We start from the raw sequence: 24,501 nt of genomic DNA, 5'->3' as shown, positions 1-24,501 counted from the left end.
TGCTTGTTAACTCTTCTAGAGTCAAGTTCCTCTGCTTCTTAGGAACATCAATAGAGTGGATGATAAAAACAGTAGAATTTCATATAGCATTTCAAATAGCATTGTTTTCTTATTATCCCTAGAACTTGATTCATTTCTCTTGAGCTTGAAAGATTCTCTGCTTCTACTTCCACTTCACTACTTATGCTCAGTTTCTAGCTTCTGTTTGTTTGGGTTTTTTTGTTGTTTTTTTTTTTGAGACAGAGTCTCACTCTGTTGCCCAGGCTAGAATGCAGTGGCATCAGCCTAGCTCACAGCAACCTCAAACTCTTGGGCTCAAGTAATCCTCCTGCCTCAGCCTCCCAAGTAGCTAGGACTACAGGCATGTGCCACAATGCCTGGCTAATTTTTTGTTTCATTTTTAGTTGACTGGCTAATTTTTTTCTATTTTTAATAGAGACGGGGGTCTCATTCTTGCTCAGGCTGGTCTCAAACTCCTGAGCTCAAGTAATCCTCCCGCCTTGGCCTCCCCTAGTTTCTAGCTTCTGATGGGAGTTCATTGGATTGAATCTTCTAGATCTTTGTGTGGTGTAACATGGAAAATGATCTTGTGTATTATGTTATGTTGTATTTCTAGAACTGTATGGCTTTGACGTGCTCATAGATTCTACTCTGAAGCCATGGTTATTGGAAGTGAATCTCTCTCCTTCTTTGGCTTGGTAAGTCAGTTCCATCAGCTAGAAAAGCCTTAAAGTAGTGAAAACACTTTTTCTTTTTCTTTTTTTTTTTTCATTTCTCTTGGCACTAGAAGATTTTTTTCCTAGTTATTAAAAATGACTAGAATTTCTTAATTTAGATGGTTTATGATTTGTTGTCAGAGTCTGCGTGACAACCATGAATCTCTGTCTTCCCAGTCAATTTGTAATATATGTTTACTCTTTATTGGGCTTCTAAAGGGTGATTCCTCCATCCTCCATTCTTCTCCTTCTTTTTTTTTTTTTTTTTTTTTTTTTTGGAGACAGGGTCTTACTCTGTTGCCCAGACTGGAGTGAATAGTGCAGTGGCATCATCGTAGCTCACAGCAACCTCAAACTCCAGGGCTCCAGTGATCCTCTGGCCTCAGCCTCTCAAGTAGCTGGGACTACAGGCATGTACCAGCATACCTAGCTAATTCTTTCTTTTTTTTTTTTTTGTTAAAGACAAGGTCTCTCTATTGCCCAGGAGTCTCAAACTCCTGGCCTCGAGTAGTCTTCCCACCTTGGCCTCCCAAAGTGCTAAGATTACAGGTGTGAACCACCACACCCAGCCCCTCCATTCATTTTCATCCCCATTTTTTTAAAAAAAAATTTTGTAGATCTTCTCAAGGCTAAATAAATACATAGTGTGTTATATTTCTTTTGTTACCAAAAGTTTATATAGACTCAAATCCACATATACTATAAAGATATAAAGCTGAACTCAGGGCAGTGTAGATAATATCTGGTCCTCTTACCCTGTCCCATGTTCTGATATTTATCCAAGATTAAAGTCTAAAAAACTTCAAACAATCTTAAAAGAATTTTTTTTAACCAAGCTATTGTTTAAAGGAAGGAAAGAAACTCATGTGGGTGCGGCGGCTCATGCCTGTAATCCTCGCACTCTGGGAGGCCAAGGTGGGAGGATCACTTGAGGTCAGGAGTTCGAGACCAGCCTGTGCAAGAGTGAGACCCCTTCTCTACTAAAAATAGAAAAAATTAGCCAGGTGTGGTGGTGCATGCTTGTAGTCTCAGCTACTCGGGGCTGCGGCAGGAGGATCACTTGAGCCCAGGAGTTTGAGGTTGCTGTGAGCTAGGCTGACACTACAGCACTCTAGCCCAGGTGACAGGGTGAGACTCTATCTCAAAAAAAGAAAAAGAAATCAAGAAACATATTTTTCAATATCAGAGAAGATTATTCTTATATTTGGATCTACAGCCAGAATTTCTATTAGCTATATACTTCTGTAAACAGAGAGCCCTAGAGATTTATGCCAAAGACCACCCAGCTGCTGAGTTTTTAAGGATGAGAGATATTGGCAAAATGCCAAGTAATCAAATAAAGACAGATTGACTACTTTGTGGAGTGGGAGTTTGGCTTAACCTCAACAGTAAGGTGTAGAGCTAGATATTAACGTGTTTCAGATGTTATGTTAAACTTTTGTCAAGTCAGCCTTTCACAGATTATCCACTAAAGTACATTATACCATGTTAGAGGTCCCCAGAGTGACACATTGAGTATGGCAGCGAGAGTAGTATGGTTTCTGGAGGAACACCTCAATGCCAAAGCTAGCGTGGCAGTCACTGCCACAAGGAGACCTCTTGCTTTTGGTCCATGTTACCTTTGTTTCCATGTGGGTTCCTGCTGTATCATCTGGTAAGATTTTGGTATGACTTGTATTTTTTTGCCCTGTTTGCAAGCCTGTAAGCCTAAAATGATTGATTTAGAACAGAAAATGAAAACTTAAAAAAAAGTACAAAGGTTGCCAAACTTTCTTCTCTTGCATATGAATGTGATTTGACTATCGCAGAAATAAAATATAATTTGCATGACAGCACACTCATAAAAGAGCATACTAAGAAAACCTATAAAACCTACAGTGATAATGAAGCAGTATTCTTAATTTGTGCAAAATAAGACCTTCTGAAATAAAAAAATTGCATGTTAAGGAACCATGCTTTGGTGCTGGGCCTGCCTTCCTGAGGATAAGTTTAACACCAGGCTTTTATTTCTACTATTTTGGCCCAGATTTCTTTTTCTTTTTCCATGGATTTGATGTACTTTATGTGTTGCTCCTCATTGACATTTGGAAACTTTACTATATTGGGGCCCATTGGAGGGCAGCTATTCCATTAACCTACAAAATTATCAATTACTCTTTTCTTTCTCTGTTCTGTTAGTGATGCACCTCTGGACCTAAAGATTAAAGCCAGTATGATTTCAGATATGTTCACGGTTGTAGGTGAGTAGTATTGTTTTCTGAACTGGACTCACACAAATTAACCAGAGCATCCATTTTGTCAGACTCCATATGTATTGCCAACTGGCAGTTCCTAAGCCACGCTGAATGTTTTGTACTAAAAAATTATATTTTCAGGGAAATGTTTATATGTTTCTACTCCCCCTGGCTCCATCCTGTCCTGAGGCTGAACCACAACTAAGGCTGAGACCTGGGACACAGGAATTATGAGCTGAGGAAGAGAATTAAGCAAGGATCTGCAGAAAGTATATTTTACTCTGAGCTGGGAAAGTGAAACCCACTGAAGAAGCCTTGTTACAAAGGAGACTGGTTATATTTCTGCTAGACAGTCTCTACTGGTCTCAATGTGATCCATTCTGTAGTAGTTGTAACCAAAGCAGCCCAAGGAAGAAATCCCATTTTAAATAGATAAGCAAAAACTTTGAAATGGAGATGTGCAGTCAGGTGGGTATGTTGTACATTTGTTGTTGCTGTTGTTTTTGAGTACTATAAAAAGATATAATAAAATTTATTTGAGATGAACTAGGACCTGATGTACCAGCAAATGCTGTAAAACTTGGCTACTTTATTCTCCTTGGATGAGAATCTGCTTCTTTTTAGGAAGTAAGTAAAATTAGCCGAAGTCCAATTTCTAAAGCCATAGATAATCTACAAAGCTTATTTTAAAAATTTCCAATAGATCACCTTCTGCAGTTTCAGAAGTAGATCGTATAACAGGACAAGACTGTGCACTTGCTTTTGGATTCTCCCTATAAAAAAAACATTATTTTTCAGTCATTATCCAGGAAGTCACTTTAAAATAACTTGTTTTTATTAATAACAACTGTGTTTTAAAATAGTGATTTGCAATTTATTCAGAGGTTCATCAAAAATCTACTTCTCTTTCCAAATCAGAATCACATTTCAGCTATGCAACCAGCAAGGTGGATTTATCTGCATATTTCTTTTTTCTTGTTCTCTCCAGTTATGGTGGTTCAAAGTTCAAGCAGAATGTGTGTGTGTGAGACTTGTGCATAGTCCTTTTGGGTATGGATCTCTGTAGTATTTATGACAGTGAAACCGAGTTTGTAAATCTAAAGAAAAGGCACAGACAAACCTGCTAATTTCTTAGAAAATGGTAGGTTTTAATGTTGCCCATTCCCCATTCAGGATTTGTGTGCCAAGATCCTGCCCAGCGGGCATCAACCCGGCCAATTTATCCCACCTTTGAGTCTTCCAGGCGAAATCCTTTCCAGAAACCTCAGGTAAGCAAATTCAGCAGCAGGGAGCCCAAAAAGAGGCATTCTCAGAAGTGGTATCTGAAGCACTGTGGATATGAGGTCACTTAGAGCAGGAGAATTTGGGGATCAAGCTAGACAGCAGGCTAATAGCAGTGCTTTCAGTGCTTTCCAATGAACTTACTTCCTTTTTTTTGTTTTGTATTTTCTCTTAGCTGCTTTTTCTCATTGTTTCCTTTTTCCATTCTCTCTCCTTTTATGAAGCACCTTTTTCTCCCTCAGATTGATATGCTCATAAACAAAGCACAGAGAATGAGCCTACTAATTCTTAATCATTACTGAATTCTTTTTGATCTTCAGACTAGCTTCATAAAGATGATGCTTCATTGAAACAGTGTCTTCTCTATAAGTAATTCTCTTCAAAAGGACCCTCCATGATCATGAATTGACTGAGGCTAAATGAGATGAATGCCTAAAGAAAGTTGTGTATCTCTGAAACATCATTTGATTAAGCAATGCTCCTGTCTTTGTGTACTCTGCATTTTTGGTCCAGTTAAACCAATCAGCTAATCCTTCTGTTTACTCAATTTTACCATGTTGTCAGTCCCTGCCTGTTTTGACCCTGGTAGTTTTCGCTTCTGTATCTTTGGCTTTAACATTTCTTCTTATTTGAAAGATCCACCTCCCTCCTGTCTTCCTATCTGGTTTAATTACCTTGCCTGCTCCGAAATTTTGGAGATCTTTCTTACTAAATTCATCCTACTCTTTCATAACCTTTACTTTTCATTTCAACATTATTTACTTTTCTATATTACATTGTTTACATTCATTGATTTTTAAATTGTTCAGTACTCCTCTGCTAGATTGTAAGCTCTTTGAAGGCGTAAGTAGCTGCTGCTTCGCCTCTCCTTTTATCCCTCTCCTACCTCCACTTAAGCTCTTTATTCCTCCCTTTTTTCCTCCAATCTTCCACTCCTCTTCCTCTTCTTATTCCTTTTGCTTGCTGGCCTCATTTAGAGTAGTGTTATTTTCTGTTTGTCAAGCTCATGTACTATTATTAATTCAGGTAATTTGTCATTAGAACAGGATTTTCAAAGGCAACACCTATGGGGCCTGCAGGCAGGTGATGTAAATGAATAAACAGGGGCAGGTGTAATAATGCTAGGAATGATGTGACTGAGGTAAACTGGAGTGTGTATGCCTCATCTAAAGGGGCAGCTGTTTTACTGATGTGCTCTAGCTGATCACTTCATGCATAAGTGTGGGCCAAGTGTTGTGAGATCTTCCTATTGTCAAGAGAAATCAGAAATCATACTTTTAAATATTGGCCAATAGTTCCTTTAAAAAAAGAAGTATTTTTTTTTACTTAGACCAAATGTAATGTATCTTTGAGCTAGATTCAATCTGTGGGCTGCCTGTCTGTGACCCCTGCTCTAGGGTGATTCTCTAATTAGTGTTGGGATGTGGAACAGGGTGTTCTATATTTTAAGGGGTCTTATCTTGATTAGAAATGAAACTAGGCAACAGTGTTGTACTTGATCAGTGCATCAACACAGATCAAAGAGTTTCCTTTAATTTTTAATAAGAAAAAGTAGAGGATTAACCTAGGTATACTAGGAGGAAAACTTAATTTAGGTAAACTGTTTGCAAATTTCTTTGCAAATTGTTTCCTGCAGTATCTGTGGCAAAAGCTACAGGATTGCATATATAGGATCGCCACTGTTTCTGTGTAGCTTTGACACAGTTTCTGCCAAGTGTCACTTCTAGAGGTAGCTGTATGCCAACTTAGATGAACTGATCCCTTTTCTTAGCTTGCCTGTCAGCTCTTATTGGCAAATTTTGGCAGATTGTAGAGAATCTATTGAACACTTGTTTTGCTAACTGGTAGGTAATCACATGATTTCATATTTAAGTAGCCCACATGACACTTACATGCAGGCTAAAGGAAATGTAGATCATTTGTGTGGACTGTGTGAAACAGATTTGTCAGGTGGACTAGTTAACTTCAGGATCTTCAGTATCTGGTAGTAGGATTGTTTCCTCAGTGGTGAGATGTTAAAGCTGGAATATATATAGCATAGGAGAAAGCCGTGTGAAAGATGATAAATGCTCTAACTTTCCAACCACAAAGTGTAGGGCTCTTGCTTTTTGTCTCTGGTTGGACATTATTTTTTACTTTTCTATGTCTTAGATGCAGGAGATGGAAAATGTAGGCATGTTAGGAGAAGATAAGGCTTTATTCCATTTTTCTGTCTTTTATAGCGTCCAGTATCTGCACAGTTTCAGTCATCAAACACCAAGCAGGTAAGTTCTGGATCATTTGGAGATTTAATTCACCTTTTATTTCCATTCCCCAAATGGAAAGCCTTTAGCTTAGTTTTTCATGGTACATATTGTATTGTACCTGCTTTGCACAGTTTAATAACATAAAATAAAATAAATAAAAATAAATGCACAGATGTCTTCTTGGTTATAGAATGTAAGAGTAGAGGATGCAGGAATCTAGAAATCCTCTTTTCCCATCACAATTTGCTGTGATGGAGGCATCTGAATTTAAATGGTGAATACGGCTTAGAGGCAGGCATATCTATCACTTTGATCATAACATTCCAGAAAGGAAATATTACAGTTCACAAATGAACTCTGTTTCGTTCAGACATCTTATGAAACCAACTGTTACCAGTAGCATAACATTAGAAACATTTTCACATTGGGTGGTGGGCTGTATTTGAGTTTCTTAACAGATGACATTTCATATATTAATATATAGTGATTCGCAGTTTATGCATCTTGGAAACTCTGCCATAATTAGTGTCTCGGATGCTACCTTTAAAATAAAGACAAATCTTTCTTTCTGAATGATCACCATTTGTTCTCTTAGTGTTTGTGTTAACAGTATTTGAGGTTAACTGTCACTTCTTCTACACAGACTTTTAAAAATATCTTTTTGTAGTAATAGACTAGCAGTGGGGATCTTGCTCTTACTATTTGATATTTTAGTCTGAGGGATATAGATGTTCTCTTACATAAATGTGTCGCTGTGACTATTAGTTATTTAGCAAAAAGCTCTAGTATATTTATTTTGGCATTTGTACTCTGTGATGCAGTTTCTGGTAAGCTTGGAAGCTTGAATTGTAACTTTCTTAGCTACTGTTTCTGATAAAGTGATTTATGTGGTTTATATGAATCCAAGAAATGAAAAAAAAATCATTACTGGGTGCCTTGTCTAGTATTTGGTAGCTGGTTAATGTGGTTCTATAATATGAATTTTGGTATTTAGTTGGTAGAATTCAAAACTCTGTAATATGTAGTGCTTTATATTTAGTAAGTGCCTAAGTATGCTAGTTGCTATCCATGGCTAAATAAATATATAAATAAATAGAAACAAAACAAGGCTGTTGACTTCAAAGAGTTTACATTCTAAATTTTCCTTGAACTATTTACTTAAAGGAGAACATTAGGAAGGAGTACTCTTTCATAGACTTTTGAGTTTGACTCTAAAGAAGTGTCTTTCATATGCAATTCGAATCTTAATTTCTCTTTATACGTTTTAATTCCATTGCATCTAATTGCATTGGTTGAATTGCCATAGGTTGCAGTAGCCTTGTTGGAGAGCAAGGCCTCTCTTTAGAAGTTATATGTTTGAGCACTTGCTTGACACAAAACTTTTTCTGGTTTTATTCAGCCAGATTTATACATGTTGGATTCTTTGACTCTTATTCTTATTTGCAGTGTTCTACTTTGTCATTGTCTTTCTGTTAATGTAGTACTCCCAACTCTACAGTAGTTTCATCAGAGCTAAGTAAAGATAAGAAAAGATAAGAAAAGGAAAAGAAAAGAAAAGAAATTCCCTGTTCTGACTATTTAGACTATGTCATTTTCTTTTTCTGTTGCTGTAAAATTGTGAACTCTTTCTTCTTTGCCCTTTGTCTGCCTTTTCCTTTTTAATCTATTCTGTCTACATTTCTCCCTTCCCTTGAATGTGTGTGGTTCAAATTTGCCTCCCACCAGAAATTGTATCACATGGTGTTGTGGAAAACACATATACTTTAGAATCAGACAGACCTGGATTCATATTTGATTTCTGCCAATCACTAGCTATCAGACCTTGGGCAAGGTCCCTTACCTCTCTGAGGCTCAGTTCCCACAGCTGTCAAATAGGGATATATAATAATATATACATGGAGTTATGTTGAGAAGGAAGTGATAAAACATAGGAAAAATATTCAGGACAGCACTGGACATGTATAATAGTTTATACTCAGAAAATTTAGTCCCCTTTATACTTTTGAATCCTATTTTTATTTTCCTTTTCCCATTGTCACTATCGGTATTATTTTGATTTTCAGCTACTTATAGTCATGTTTTTCACATTTGCTGTCATCTACATTTACTGTTTTATTTATTTGTTTATTTCTCCTTCCAGATGTTAAAGAAGATTCTAAATAATGCTTAATTAATCCACATCCTGGAAATCACTTCCTAACTTGATTCACAGCTATTAATACTTACCTATTTTACAGTTATGGTTCTTAACTGTTTTTAGTTTTTGTCATTGTATTATAGTCATTATATTATGGCACTAACCTCTGATTAGAAATATAATTTAGAATAAAAATTTCATGACATTTTCTTAAATGCTTCTGTGAAGTCCAATGACATTAAAATATATTTGCTATTGTCCTCTTTTTTTAATTTTGTCCCCCAAATTCAACTTTTAAAGCATTTTTAAAATAAATAATGCAGCTTCCATACTATTCATCCTGAGCCCATTAAATGTTTATGGATTTTTTTCTTTTAATATATGTTCCATTATTTTACTAGGGATTTGAGTTAGACTTACCAGGCGGTAATCACATCTTACATTTTTGAGGATTGGTACCTCATTTTTTTTTTTTAATCCTCTGGTACCTCCTTAGTTCTTCATGATTTTTCAAACATAATTATAAGTGGTTTTGGTAAGTTTTTTTCTTTTTAAAGTCAATTCCGTTAATAACAGGATGCATGTCTCTCAGACCTGCTGACTTACATTTATTCCAAATTTCTACACAAGCCTACTTACTTACTTTCCTTTTCCCCCCAAATTTCAAAGTATACTTCTTATTATCATTATGTTTAAACCTTCTCTTAGAAACCATTTTTGTCAACTTCCGGTCAGATTTCTTGATATGTTATTCTTTTTACTTTTTTTCTTTCAGTTGATAGCATTAATTCATTTTGCTTCTTAAACTTAATTTTACCTTTTATTTTCTAGATGGCAAATACATCACATGTAAATTGAGCTATTTCTAGTTTCTTTACTCCAAAGTTTATAAAACTGCATTGGGAGATTTTTATTCTTTGCATGTGTTCCCTGTCAAACAGATTTTATTTTTTCCCCTCAATTTTGATATCTTTTAGGATATCTCACCTTTTTTCCTGTTCTAGTTTTTGTTAGATTCTTCTCATCATTGTTAACTTGCCAGTTTTCTTTAGGCTGAAAATCATTTTTCTGATTCAACATCTGTTTCTTGCTGCTTTGAGTAGAGACATGAGATTACTTGTCTCAATAATTTTATATTCTCAGTCAGTTCTTCCTTAGCAATAGTGATGAGATAGGCAAAAGTTTCTTCTCTGGGTAGATTTCTGAATCATAAATTGTACTAATGACAATTTAATATCTTTGCTGCATGTTTCATGGTGGAATTCTTAACTTTGACAGTAATTCGACAGTTTAAAATTTATCTGAACACCTGATAGTTTAATTCATATGTTATCTAGCCAGAGGCAGTTGTTCTCTTTAAGTTCAGAAGAGCCTTATTTCCTTAGTGCATTCAGTCAACCCATGGGAATATATGGATTTATTATTATATCTACCACCCAGAGTATGTAGCTGATATGCCCAAAGTCAAAAGCACAGACTGACTTGCATTTGGACTCTTTTGCGCTTGTTTTTGATAGTCCTGATGGCCTTTCAAATCAGTCTGATTCTTTTTTTTTTTACCTTCGCCTTGCTTTTTAATCTCCAAGTGTGTCTTCTTGATGCTCATAAGCATTTCTTTTTCCCTCCCTTCCTTACCCTTCCTTATCCTTTCTTCTTCCCTTCTGTCTTTCCCTGCCTTTTCTTTCACCTATGTCTATAATTCAGGTCACTTTCTTTCCTTTCTCAAACCTCCTTGATACCCTAACCAGAAGCACAGGCCTGAATTCCTACATGACTTCTTCCCTACCCCAAACAGTCCACATATGTGTGTGTACACAGTAGCTAGAGCTAGAATTGTGGGCTATGAGTAAATAAGGAGTAGTTGTATATGGGAGATAACTCATTGAAAGTGATTGACAGAGAAGTTTAAGAGTTTTGGGGTTCTAATTCATTGTTTACAGGGACCGGATAGTAAAAGAAGGTCACAAAATCATTATCTCAATTTCTAGAAGCCAAGAATATTAAAATCCATTTTTAAAAACCCACAAAAATTGGAGGTTCACCTTAGATGTCATTCAATAGTGATTTGACCCATGTTCTTATAAATACAGCAGTGTATTAAAACTATTCTAATAGATCATAACTATTTCTTAAAATATTTTTCATTAACCTTTTAATACAGATTGTTTGTCAGCACTATTAGATAACATTCTTTCTGTTCTAAATGCTTTATAAAAAATCTTTATCTTTATTATATTATTAAAATGAATGCTTATTTCTTACTCTCCTTATATAATTTAAGACAACTTTAAAAGCCATTAGGTAAGAAGGCTATTTGACTTGGGAGGATATGGGAGGATCCCAAAGCTTATGGCTCCATGATCAGGGACATACTGTAATGTGTGAACTAGATAAGTATTTTTTGGTAAATAATAAGTAGTGTATGATCATGAGAAAAGTCCTCAAACCATTCACTTAATATTTTGGTTTTTCCAAATTATACATTAAATAAATATTCACACTTTTTAATGATTTTTAAAAAATTATTATTATATTGGTTTCCTTTCTAAATCTTTGTACTTTCCCCTATAAACCCTCTCATTTCAATACATATTGTTTAATATATTTCCAGAGATTGAAAGGAGTTAAGATATTTCCTAAAATTGTTCTGCAAAATTCAGTTCTGACCCTGATTGATCTGTATGTTAGCACTTTCATTCATTTATTTGTTTAACAAATATTTATTGATCTACTCTTTGCCAAGTACCGTGTACTATTCTAGATGTTGAAGACACTACAGTAGAAGCTACGTTGATAAAAGTCCCTGTACTTGATGTGTTGCTTACATCTATCTGTTGATTTCTTGGCTTTTCTTTATATAGGTATCTCATCTTGGAGTCACCTATCAGAAAATTTAGTTTTTATAACTCCCATGCTAGCTTTGAAGATGAGTATATATTGGCATCTCTTGTGTTCAAAGGTAGAACTGTTTTTGGTTATTTGTGTACATGGGTATATTCATTTGTTTGGGCTGCTGTGACAGTATGCCACAGACTAGTTGGCTTAAACAATAGAAATTTCTTTTTCATGGTTCTGAATGCTGGGAAGTCCAAGATCAAAGTGCTGGCAAGGTAGATGTCATTCTGAGGTTTCTTTTATTGGTTTGTAGGTGGCCGCCATTTTGTTGTATGCTCACATGGCCTCTTTTTGGTGCACATACTGGAGTCAGATGGGGGGCAGACAGACAGAGAGAGAGAAAGAGGGAGAGATTAAGCTCTCTAGTATCTTTTACAAGGGCACAGCATTTCCATTGGACTAGGGCTCCACCCTCATGACCTCATGTAACCCAAATTACCTTCCAAAAGCTCTATCTCCGAATGCCATCACATTGGAGGTTAGGTCTTCAACCTAAGAGTTTTAGAGAGACATAAGCATTCAGTCCATAACAATGGATATTGCTGAAGAGGCCAAAAGTTAATTACCAAAATGCCTTTCTATAGATAGTCCGTACATAGAGAAAGACAAACAATAGCTCCTGACAACAGGGCTGCTTCTCTTTGGTTGAGTTATCTCTAGGAATCTAGAAGATGATTTGCACCCATAGTTGGTGAATTATTTCTGTTCTTTCTACTTGGTAGATTTGTCTTATTTTATCTGTCACTTCATCTATTTCAATAATAGTATATTATCATGTTTCATACCATCTGGCTTCCTTTGTTACTTTTTTATTTTTCTGTTCATATAAAATTAAAATCACTTAAAACCTTTGTACTCAGATGAGGTCCCTCATCATCATTCAGAAGCTGAGATAGCCCAGATCGTCTTTTGGAACAAATGATGTACGTGGTACATTTGGCTACCGCCTTGGAGCACTCCTCAGGGTAGTCATCCTTGTTCCAGGTCTCTTGAAGTCCAGCAACCACAGTATTTCCTAAGTTGTAGCCTTTTGGTTACAGCCACATCTCAATATTTCCCTCCTCAAGTTTTAAAACATCTCACAGCCCAACTTTTTTATTTATGGTATAATAGGTTATTCCTTGGTTTTGTGTCGTATGTCTCACTTCTCTTAACTCTCCTTCCCTAGTGCTAAAAAGAATATATTTACTTAAATAAATACACACTTTTCTATTGAGACTCTTTCAGATGTTTTCCATATCCTTGAAATATTGGATTTACTCTAAAACCAAGGTTAGGGTTAAGTACTAGCTTAGAAAGTCACATGAACCTTATTCTTTTTTTTCTGTGTGTTTCTGTCTCAACTGACAGTGTTTTTTCTGCTATTCTGTTTTCTCTTCTTACCTTTGAGCTTTCTAGCTTTCATCTGTTTCTCAGGGTTTCAGGCTAAGAGATTACAGAAAATGGGCTATGGATTTGAGCTTATATGTACTAGGAAAGATAATGACGTAAGGGAATGAACAGAGGGAAATGAGGAATGATGAAAACTGTATTTTAAAAAACTTTATTATTTTTATTTTCTTCTCCTTAGCGTTCCCGTCCACTCTCTGCCAGTGATGCGGAAATGAAAAACCTTGTGGGCTCAACCCGGGAGAAAGTGCCGGGGAAGTTAGGTGGTTCTGTGCTTGGTCTGTCAATGGAGGAGGTAAAGATAACTCCTTTTCAGGCCTTTGTGGGTCAACACAGGATTCAGTGAAAATTAGTGAGTGAGTTATAATATTTATGGCAAACTCACATCTAAAATTGAACAGGAAAGATACAAGGTGGGGGAAATTTTTTCTCAGGAAACAATGTTTTAAATGGAGTTAAATTCTCCATGTTTCTTTCATATTCTTGGATTATAACTCGCTTCCTTTGTCCTACAGCCACATGGATTCCAGTTTTCAAAATATGTACTCATTCATTTTCTTTTCTTCCATCTAGATCAAAGTTTTACGGAGGGTGAAGGAAGAGAATGATCGGAGAGGTGGATTTATTCGCATATTTCCTACATCTGAGACATGGGAAATATATGGGTGAGGTGACTACCTTTTTTTTTTTTTTTAATCTGTACCTCAAGTCCAGAGAATGAGATTAACTGTGACACACTGTCATATTGCTCCCCACATGATACCTTTCTTATTTTGTGTATTTATTTATAATATGATGAATATTATCCAACCCAAGAACTAGATCATTAATAGTACTTTAATCTACCTGTATATTATTCCTCTCTTTTTTTAAATCCCCTAGCTAGCTACTTTAATCCTAACTAGCTCCCCAACCAGGGTCAAACATAGTCATAAGCTTAGTATTTGTCATAACCTTGATTTGAAAAATAAAATTGTTCTGTCATCTATATGTGTGCTTAAGCAATATATTGTTTAATTTTTTTTTTTTTTTTTTTTTTTTTTGAGACAGAGTCTCACTTTGTTGTCCAGGCTAGAGTGAGTGCCGTGGCGTCAGCCTAGCTCACAGCAACCTCAAACTCCTGGGCTTGAGTGATCCTTCTGCCTCAGCCTCCCGAGTAGCTGGGACTACAGGCATGCGCCACCATGCCCGGCTAATTTTTTTTTAAATATATATCAGTTGGCCAATTAATTTCTTTCTATTTATAGTAGAGACGGGGTCTCGCTCTTGCTCAGGCTGGTTTTGAACTCCTGACCTTGAGCAATCCGCCCGCCTCGGCCTCCCAAGAGCTAGGATTACAGGCGTGAGCCACAGCGCCCGGCCTTATTGTTTAATTTTAATCATTCCTGAGATCTAGTTTTCATGTGGTAAGATGTATCTATTTTAAGTGTACAGTTTGATGATTTTTGACTACTGTAAATACCAGTTTAACCACTGCCACCAGTAGAATCTGTGTCATCACCTACATAAGCCCTTCTTAGCCTTCCCAGTCAATCCTCCCATCACCTCAAGCCTCAGCTATTGACATATCTGCTGTCTGTCACTATAGTTTTTTTAGAACGCCACATAAATGGAATCATATAGTATGTACACTTTCATGTCTAAACTCTTATTTGGCATAGTGTTTTTAATATTTACCTGTGTTGTTTTATGAAGCAGTAGTTCATTCCTTATTATGTACTGTTTCATTGTGTGACTCGGCCACAATTTGTTTATCCATTCATCTGTTGTGGAACATTTGGATGTGTCCAGTTTGGGGCTATTACAAAGAAAACTGCTATGAACATTCATGTGTGGACTTATAATTTCATTTCTTTTGGGTAAATAGAGTCATCCTTTAGTAATCTCAGGGAATTAGCTTTAGGACCTCTGTGTATAACAAAATCTGTACATACTCAAGTCCCACAGTCGGCCCTGTGGAACCTGTGTGTATGAAAAGCTAGCCCTCTGTGTACACAAGTTTTACATCATATGAATACAGTGTTTTTGATCCATTTTTGGTTGAAAAAAAACGATATATAAGTAGACTTGTGCAGTTCAAACCCATGTTTTGTGTGTGCTTTAAAGGATCAAGTGTACCTAGGAGTGGAATAAATGGGTCATCTGGTAAGTGGTGGTGCCATTTTATATTTTTCTAATGATGTATGAAGGTTTAATTGCTCCCCATCTTTGGCAATACTTGATGTTGCCAGGCCTTTTCAGGCAGTCTAGTGGCTGGGTAGTATATCTCTTTGTAGTTTTAATTTGATTTTCTCTGATGAATAATGATATTGAACATCTTTTCATTTGCTGTTAGCCATTTGTATATATTCTTTTTCTCCATTTTAAATTTAGGGTTTGTAATCTTTTTTTTTTTTGGTAATCTTTTTATTACTGTATTGTAAAGGACTCTTTTTTGAGACAGAGTCTTGGTTTGTTGCCCAGGCTAGAGGGCAGTGGCATCTTCGTAGCTCACTGCAACCTCAAACTCCTGGGCTCAGGTGATCCAGCTAATTTTTGTATTTTTAGTAGAGACAGTATCTCACTGTTGTTCAGGCTGGTCTCAAACTCATGGGCTCAAGGGATCCTCTTGCCTTGTCTCCCAGAGTGCTAGGATTATAGGTGCGAGCCACCACGCCTGCCATAAAGGACTCTTGATACAAGTCCTTTCTCAGATACATATTGTAATATTTTCTGTAAGTCTGTGGTTAGCTCTTTTATTTTTGTAACAGTGGCTTTTGAAGAACAGGAGTTTTAAATGTCAGTGAAGGCCAGTGTACCAAATTTTTTAAAAGCTTATGCATTTATGCATTTTGTGCTTCTTGTCTAAGAAATCTTTACCATCACCAACTTCACAAAACTTTTTCTCTCATATTTTCTTCTGGAAGTTTTATCATTTTAGCTGTTATATTTTGGCTTATGATATGTATTGAATTAATTTTTGTGTATGGTATGAGGTAAAGTTGAAGTTCAGTTTTTTCCAGATTGATGTCTGTTTGATCCAACACCATTTATTGAAATTATCCAGCTATGTTGGCATCTTTATTGAAAATCAGTTGGAATATATTACTGAACTCTTTTCATAGTTTCATTGATTTATATGTCTGTCTTGATTACTGTAGTGTTGTACTAAGTCTTGAAATTAGGTAGTGTGAGTCTTCCAACTTTATTCGTTTTCAAAATTATTTTGACTGTTGTGTCCTTTGTGTTTCCAAAGGAATTTTAGAATTCCTTTGTCAGTTTCTATACAAAAGCTACAAAACACCTACACAGTAGGCTTTTGGTTCGATTGCATTGAGTGTATACATTAATTTTGGGAGAGCGAACATCTTAACAATATTGAGTTGCATTTTCCAATCCATATGAACATGATGTGTCCCTCCATTTATTTAGGTCTTGTTTGATTTCGTCTAACAATGTTTTTTATTTTTTAAATTTTTTGCTGCAACTCTCAGTGTCTCGGTGTCTAACAATGTTTTATAGTTATAAAAGTCTTGAACATGTTTTACTAAATTTATTACTTAGTATATCATGCTTTTGGCTGATAATAGTATTTTTAATAGCTTTATTGAGGTATAATTGACATACAATAAGCTGCACATATTTAAAGTGTACAGTTTGATAAGTTTTCACATATGCATATATCAGTGAAACTACCACCACTGTCAAGGTAGTGAACATCACCTTCAAAAATTTCCTTGTACCACTTTGTAATTCCTCTCCTGCTCTTTCTTGCCCCACCCTGTCCCCAGGTAGCTACTGATCTGCTTTTTGTCACTGAAGATTAATTTGTATTAATTAATTTGATTAATTTTATATAACTAAAATTCTACAGCATGTTTTTTTGTCTGGCCTTTTTCATTCAACATAATTATTTTTAGGCCGGGCTTGGTGGCTCACAACCTGTAATCCTAGCACTTTGGGAGGCTGAGATGGGAGGATTGCTTAAGCTTAGGAGTTCGAGATCAGCCTGAGCAAGAGCGAGACCCCATCTCTACTAAAAATAGAAAGAAATTAGCCAAACAACTAAAAATAGAAAATATTAGCCCAGCATGGTGGTGCATGCCTGTAGTCCCAGCTACCCAGGAGGCTGAGGCTGGAGGATTGCTTGAGCCCAGGAGTTTGAGGTTGTTGTGAGCTAGGCTGATGCCACAGCACTCAAGCCCGGGCAAGAGAGTGAGACTCTGTCTCAAAAACAAACAAACAAACAAAAAATAATAATAATTTTTAGATTCACACATATTAGAGCATATATCAATGCTTTAATTCCTTTTTATTGCTGAATAATATTCTATTTTAGGCACATGCCATAATTTGTTTATCCTTTCATCTATTGATGGACATTTGGATTGTTTGCATTTTTTGTTTATTATAAACAAAGCTTCTATGAACATTTATGTACAAATTGTTGTGTGAATGTGTACTTTCATTTCTCTTGGGTCTACTTGTGGGGCCAGGTGCAGTGGTGGATGCCTGTAGTCTCAGTTACTCAGGAGGTTGAGGTAGAAGGATCCCTCGAGCCCAGGAGTTCAAGTCTGGCTCGGGCAGCATAGTGAGACACCCCATCTTAAAAATAAAAAATCTCCTTGTGACTGGATCATATTTTTGTGTATGTTGAACTTTTTTAGAAATAGCTGTACAGTTTTCTAAAGTGGTTGTATCCTTTTACATTCACATCATAAGTGTATGAGAGTTCCAATTCCTCCACATCCTCACCAACAGTTGGTGTCATCAGTCTTTTTAGTTTTAGTCCCTTGGGGGTGTATAGTGATACCTTATTACGGTTTAATTATCTTTTCAATTTTCTAGAAGAGTTTATGTAAAATTGTTATTATTTATTTCTTGTATATTTGGTAGAATTCACTATTGAAGCCATCTGGACCAGGAGTTCAATTTCAGTTTCTTTAAAAGATATCAGTTCTTCATGTTATCTATTTCTACTTGAATGAGTTTTGCTTATTGGTGTCTTTTAAGGAATTTTTTCATTTCATCTATATTGTTATATTTATAAGCTTAAAATTATTTATAATCCCTTATCCTTTTACTATCTGTAGAATCTATACTGATGTCACTGCTCTCATTTCTGATATTGGTAATTTGTTTCTTCTCTCTTTTTATCCTGGTCAGTCTGGCTGGAGCTTTATCAATTTCTTTGATCTTCTCAGAGAACCAGCTTTTGGTTTTATTTTTTTTCTTTTCTTTCCTCTAGTTATAGTGCATTGATTTCTACTGTAATCTTTGTAATTTTTTTCTTTTGCTTAACTTTGGTCTTCATTTGCTTTTCTAGTTTTTTTAGGTAGAAGCTGAGGTCATTGATTTGAGACTTTCCTTTTTTTCTCATATAAGTGTTTAATGCTGTAAATTTTACTAAGTACTGATTTAGTGGCATCCCACATATTTTGATTGTTGAATTTTTGTTTTTATTCTATTTAAAATACTTCTTAATTTCTCTGTGATTTTCTTTTTGCCCATGGATTATTTAGAAGTATGTTACTTAGTTTTCATGTATTTGGCATCTTCCCAGAGATATTTTTGTTATTGATTTCGGTTTATTTCTGGTGAGGTCAGAGAACATAATTCAGTCTTTTTAAATTTACTGAGATTTGCTGTATTGCCCAGAATGTGGTTTATCTTGGTAAATGTAACATGTACATTGAAAAGAATGTATATTCTGCTCTTGTTGGATCTGTAACTGTTTATTAGGTCATGGAGATTGATAGTGTTATTCAGATCTTCTTTATCTTTACTGATCTTGTCAATTATTGAGAGACTGGTATTGAAAACTTCAATTATAATTGTGAACTTTTAAATTTCTCCTTTTGTATCTGTCAGTTTTGCTTCTCATATATTTTGGAACTCTTTTATTAGGTATGTATGCATTAGGTTCATTATGTCTTCTTGATAAATTGACTTCTTTATTGTTATGAAATATCTCTCTATCTTGATAATGTTCTTTGTTCTGAAGTCTACTTATCTGTTATATATAATTATGTATATATAATATACGTATTAATATAATATGTATAGTAATATACTCCACTCTAGCTTTCTGATGACTGGTATTTGCATGGTATATCTTTTTCCATTGTTTTACTTTTACTCTCTCTGTGTCTTTATAGTTAAAGTGGGTTTCTTATAGACAGTGTGTAATTAGTGTTGATTTTTACATTTTAATTTGACGGTGGTGAATTCTCTCAACTTATGTTTGTCGGAAAAAGTCTTTTGCTTTTATGTTTGGGAGATTATTTTCACTAGTTATAGAATTCTAGATTGATACTTTTTCCCAACACCTTAAAAATATTTTTTCATCATCTTCAGGCTTGCATTTTTCTGATGAGAAGTATGCAGTAATTCTTATATTTGTTCATGTGTGCCCAATATCTTTTTTTCTCAGCTTGCGTTTAAGGTGATCTTTTTACGTGTGGAATGATAGACAATGGAGACTCAGAAGACTGAGAGGGTGAGAGGGGGTTACATGGTGAGAAATCACTTAGTGGGTATAATGTATATTATTTGGGTGATGGATACCCTAAAAGCCCTGACTTGACCATTACATATGTAACAAAATTTTACTTATATGCCATAAATTTATATAAAATTTTTTTAAAAGATATCTCTTTATGATTGAATTTCAACAGTTTGATTATGATGTACCTTGGTGTCACTTTTATGTTTCTTCTACTTGGGTTTCATTGGACTTCTTGGTTTGTGGGTTTTTAGTTTTCATCAAATTCAGAAAACTTTTGGCCTTTATTTCTTCAATTTTTTTTTTCTATTTCCCTCTTTTCTTCTTTTGGGACTCTGGTTACATGTTACATTGGTTCATATTTTACCACACGTTTGGCTGCCTTCATATTTTTTTACTTTCTTTTCTTAATTTTGGATGGTTTTCTATTTCTGTGTGTGTCTCTAAGGTCGTCCATCATTCTGTCTGTAGTGCCTAATGCTCTATTAATTCTATCCAGTGAAATATCATTTCAGGTATTTGATTTTTTATCCATAGATTTCCCATATGTTTCTTTTTATGTCTTTTTCTTTTTTTCATTATTTTCATGGTTTCCTTTAGATCCTTACATATATATTATAGCATTTATAATAACTATTTTAAAATCTTTTTCTCATTCTGTTATCTCTCATTTCTGGGTCTGTTTCTATTGACTGGTTTTCCTTCTGTTTATGGGTCACATTTTTATTGTTTCTTCACTTTTTAAAAATTGGATATTATAAATGGACATTATAAATGTTACATTTTTGACAGTTTGGATTTTATTGCCTTCTTTAAGCCCTGCTGAAATTTTTTTGGGGATCAAGCACTTAAGTTAATTATAGATAGCTTAATGTTTTTCAGGCTTATTTTTAAACATTGCTATAGTTCATTTAGAATAGTTTTTTGTCTAGGTCTAGGATAGTTCTACCACTAAAGACTACTCTTTTGAGTTATCTGTTAAATGATCCCCATCTTCAATGAGATTGCTCCATTCTGGCTGGTGGGAATTCAACTTGAAGTCCCTGTGAACTCTGGGATTTATTTGGCTTACAATTTCTCCTTAATTGTTCTTTATCCTATCTTGTAGGCTTTCACCCTATACCTGAGCAGATTTATGTTCACCCAAAGACTCAAGGGGGCCCTCATGAATTTTGGATACGTTATGCACAGCTTCTTCCTTTCCAGTATATTGCTCTGAAAATTCTAGCTACTTCTAGAACTCTGATCTCTGTCATCTTTTCTCAGAGACTACTGGCCTCTACTTGAACTTCCCGTCTTTTTGCATACTTTGGAAATTGCAGAAAGGTAGAGCAATTGTAGGGATTACTTCAACTATTTTCCTCTGTCAGGAATTACAGTACTGTGTTGCCAGTTGTTTAATGTCTAAAAACACTTGTTTTAAATATTTGTATACTTTTCTAGCTCTTCACGGTAGGAGAGCAGGTCTTTTAGCAGTTATCTCTCGTGTAGAAGCTGAATTCTCTTACTTAGTTTTAATTGCTTTTGAACTTTTTCTTTCAAAAACATGTTCTGGCTGGGCGCAGTAGCTCACGCCTGTAATCCTAGCTCTCTGGGAGGCTGAGGCGGGCGGATTGCTTGAGGTCAGGAGTTCAAAACCAGCCTGAGCAACCTTTCTACTATAAATAGAAAGAAATTAATTGGCCAACTAATATATATAGAAAAAATTAGCTGGGCATGGTGGCGCATGCCTGTAGTCCCAGCTACTCAGGAGGCTGAGGAAGCAGGATTGCTTGAGCCCAGGAGTTTGAGGTGCTGTGAGCTAGGCTGACGCCATGACATTCACTCTAGCATGGGCAAAAAAGCGAGACTCTGTCTTAAAATAAATAAATAAATAAAATTAAAAAATAAAAATACAAAAGACAAGTTCTATATACTCTTGCATTTTTCATTCAGCATTATTTTACTATTAGTAAGTTTCATGTTGTTCCATATAGCTACAATTCATTCTTTTTCAATGCTTTGTTATATTTTACTGTGTGTTTATACTGCTATTAATTTTTCCATTCTCCTGTTAATGGGCATTTGACTTCTTTATGGTCTTTTGTCTTAAGGACATCTGTGCTATAAATATTTTTGTATGTGTCTCTTGACATATATCTAGGAGTGGAATTACTGTGTCATAAAATGTGAATGTTCAACTTTTTTAAAAGATAATCTTAAAAAAATGTAATGCTAAATTGTTTTCCAAAGTGACTATGTAAATTTACACTCCTGTCAGCAGTGCATAAGAGATCCTGTTGATCTGTATCTTCTCCAGTTCATGATACTGTCAGATTTAATTTTTGTCAATCTAGTGGGTATGTATAAAATATCTTATTTTGGTCTTGATTTGCATTTCTCTGAGTGCTAGTAAAGTTGAAAATCTGTGTACTTGTTTATGGGCAACACACTTTTTTTCCTCTGGCTTTTGACCTAGTCAGGATATTAGTGGTTCTAAGTACAGAGCTAGAACTTAGAGGAATAAAAGGAAAAGCCAGTTTTTGTTTGTTGTTTGTTTTGTTTTGTTTGGAATACCTAGATGTTCATAGATAAATCTTCCTTTTATCTTTCAAAGTATAGTATCCATGTAGTTATACCTTATAAATACTTAGGCATTCAACAGAAAAAATACTACATGTGTTTCTCTCAAAATTAGAAGTGTATGTTTTGGTATGTTTTTGAAGAATTTGACTTTTTGTACTTTGTAGAAAATATTTTAATAATTAAAAATGGAACCCTCTGCTTTTGAGTATTTTAGGAGATAGGACCTTAATTTGAGTACCTTGTTCTAAGGAATCAAGTACAAATGATGTTGGAGTTTCTTAGGGAACTCCAATAATGGCACCTTTCTTTACTAGTTTGGTTTTGAACCAGTAGAGAAATAAAACAAGGACTAAGATAGGTGGAGACCAAGGTATCATCTTTCTTACCAATAAAGTCTAGGTTAGGAGACTTGATTATATCTGTCTGCAAGCAAATACATTTCCTGTTGAACTTCAGAATTAGACAGATTTACATGCCTATTGTAGCCAAGGTTGGACTGAGGAGGTACATAGGAGTGTATGGGGAGCACTTGACCCTATTGAGCAGTAGTGGATTCCCAGGAAGAGATTATCTCCCAAGAGAAAGAAGGGAAATGCTCAATGGAGTCTGTTTTGTTTGTTCTTCCTAAATTATCAGTCAGATTGGTAAATCAGTCGACCTCTCTTGGTATATATGTTCTGAGAAAAGAGGCAGCAGGAGGCCAAGCACATTAAATTAATTGAGCTGCCTTCACATAGAATAGGGGAGATGTGTTCATCTACTAACAAATAAATATGCCATTTTATTAGTACATATTTATTATCATCCAAATATCTAGCACTGTGCTTGGTTTTTTGTAGTAAAACATAAATATTAGATGGGATCCCTGCCTGTTGAGAGTTAACAGTATGTTTATAGAGAAATTATTTATACATATAATAAAAATAGCTCATTTATATAGCTCTTTGTAATTATTAATATAATTTACTTTGTACAAATCATTGTTATTCTCATTTTAATGACAAGGAAACTAAGGCTCAATAAAATGATGCAGCTTGTCCATGACCACACAATGGGACTTGAGTCAGGTATTCTGACTCCAGATCCTTCTTTTTTCCTGCTCCATCATTCAGCTTTCCTAGAAGAAAGTGCTTACTGTGTGAGACAGTATGAGGTAGATTCCTCAGACATGCAGTAAAGACCAGAGTAGTTGAGACAAGGAAATCTCAACAAATTTGGAAGGGCATATCAGGAAGGCTTCATGTAGCAGAGTGGACTTGACTTCCTTTTTTTCTTTCTTTTTTTCTTTTTTTTTTGTCACCTAGGCTGGAGTGCAGTGGCCTCATTATAGCTCACTGCAACCTCGAATTCCTGGGCTCAGGTGATCCTCCTGCCTCAGCCTTCCGAGTAGCTGGGAATACAGGCATGTTCCACCACACCTAGCTCATTCTATTTTTTGTAGAGATGGGTCTTGCTCTAGCTCAGGCTGGTCTCAAACTCCTGGCTTCATGTGATCTTCTCGCCTCAGCCTCCCAAAGTGCTAGGAATACAGATATGAGCCATCATGCCTGGCCTCAAACTACTTCTTGAAGGGTAGATTACAATAGATCCCCCTTAGTTTCAAGGTGTACATTCCAAGACTCCACGTGGATGCCTGAAACTGTGGCTAGTACTAAGCCCCGCATAACCGACCTTTGAATAACACTGGTCTGAACTGTGTGGGTACACCTATATGTGGATTTTCTTCCATGTATAACATGCCTGTGACAGCAAGACCAACTCCTCCTCATGATTTTCTTAATAGCACTTTCTTTTTTCCAGCTTATTTTATTGTAAGAATACAGTATATATTACATATAACGTACAAAATGAGTGTTAATTGATTTGTTTATGTTATCAGTAAGGCTTCTGGTCAACAGTCGGCTATTAGTAGGTAAGTTTTTGGGGAGTCAGAAGTTGTACTCAGATTTTCAACTGCCCAGAGGTCAACTGTATATATTGTTATTTCTTTTTTTTTTTAATATATTTTAAATATATTTAAATTACTTTAAACTTTTTTCTTTTCTCTTTTTTAGACCCTTATGACATAACCCAATATATTGTTATTTCTAAAAATACATTTCTATACATACATACCTATGATAAAGTTTAACTTATAGGCATAATAGGCATAGTAAAAGATGAATAATAATAACTGATAATTAAAATAGAGTAGTTGTAACAATATACTGTAATAAAAATTATGTGAATGCGGTTTCTTGGGATTGTTCTGTACTCGCCGTTATTATTCTTGTGATAATGTGAGATGATTCAATGCCTACATGGTGAGATGAAGTAAGCTGATTATTGCCGAAGGCATTGTGATGTAGTGTTAGGCTACTGTTTACCTTCTGTATTCCTGAATTTGTGTAACCATCCCCTACTTGCAGTAAATGGCTTGGTGTCACTTATTTCAGGGCATCCCTTGCTCAATGCTTTCTGGTGCAACATGCTGCTGTCAGTTGTTCATGTCTTCCACCCACAAATTTAATGCCTTTTCCATCTTAACTAACCAGTTACTGTGCACTGTGGCCAT

The 24,501-nt window shown here is 35.4% G+C and overlaps 1 protein-coding gene across 13 annotated transcripts in view; it reads left to right on the top strand.

Moving 5' to 3' along the window:
- The window catches only part of TTLL5 (tubulin tyrosine ligase like 5), a 278,632-nt gene that overhangs the window by 72,295 nt on the left and 181,836 nt on the right, over positions 1-24,501 (top strand). For 10 of the 13 annotated variants that reach the window (XM_076003844.1, XM_076003843.1, XM_076003841.1 and 7 more), the window contains 6 exons: positions 617-698; positions 2,895-2,956; positions 4,124-4,218; positions 6,454-6,495; positions 13,080-13,193; positions 13,472-13,563. In XM_076003844.1, coding sequence (XP_075859959.1) covers positions 617-698; positions 2,895-2,956; positions 4,124-4,218; positions 6,454-6,495; positions 13,080-13,193; positions 13,472-13,563 — 487 coding nt within the window. The remainder of the gene's footprint in view (positions 1-616; positions 699-2,894; positions 2,957-4,123; positions 4,219-6,453; positions 6,496-13,079; positions 13,194-13,471; positions 13,564-24,501) is intronic. The other 3 variants (XM_012742399.2, XM_012742392.2, XM_076003842.1) reach the window with 1 other exon arrangement.

This window comes from Microcebus murinus, chromosome 6 (assembly GCF_040939455.1).
Source record: "Microcebus murinus isolate Inina chromosome 6, M.murinus_Inina_mat1.0, whole genome shotgun sequence".
Lineage (NCBI taxonomy): Eukaryota > Metazoa > Chordata > Mammalia > Primates > Cheirogaleidae > Microcebus > Microcebus murinus.
Note: the sequence above shows the minus strand (reverse complement) of the source record. Positions and strands in the feature narration are given on the sequence as shown.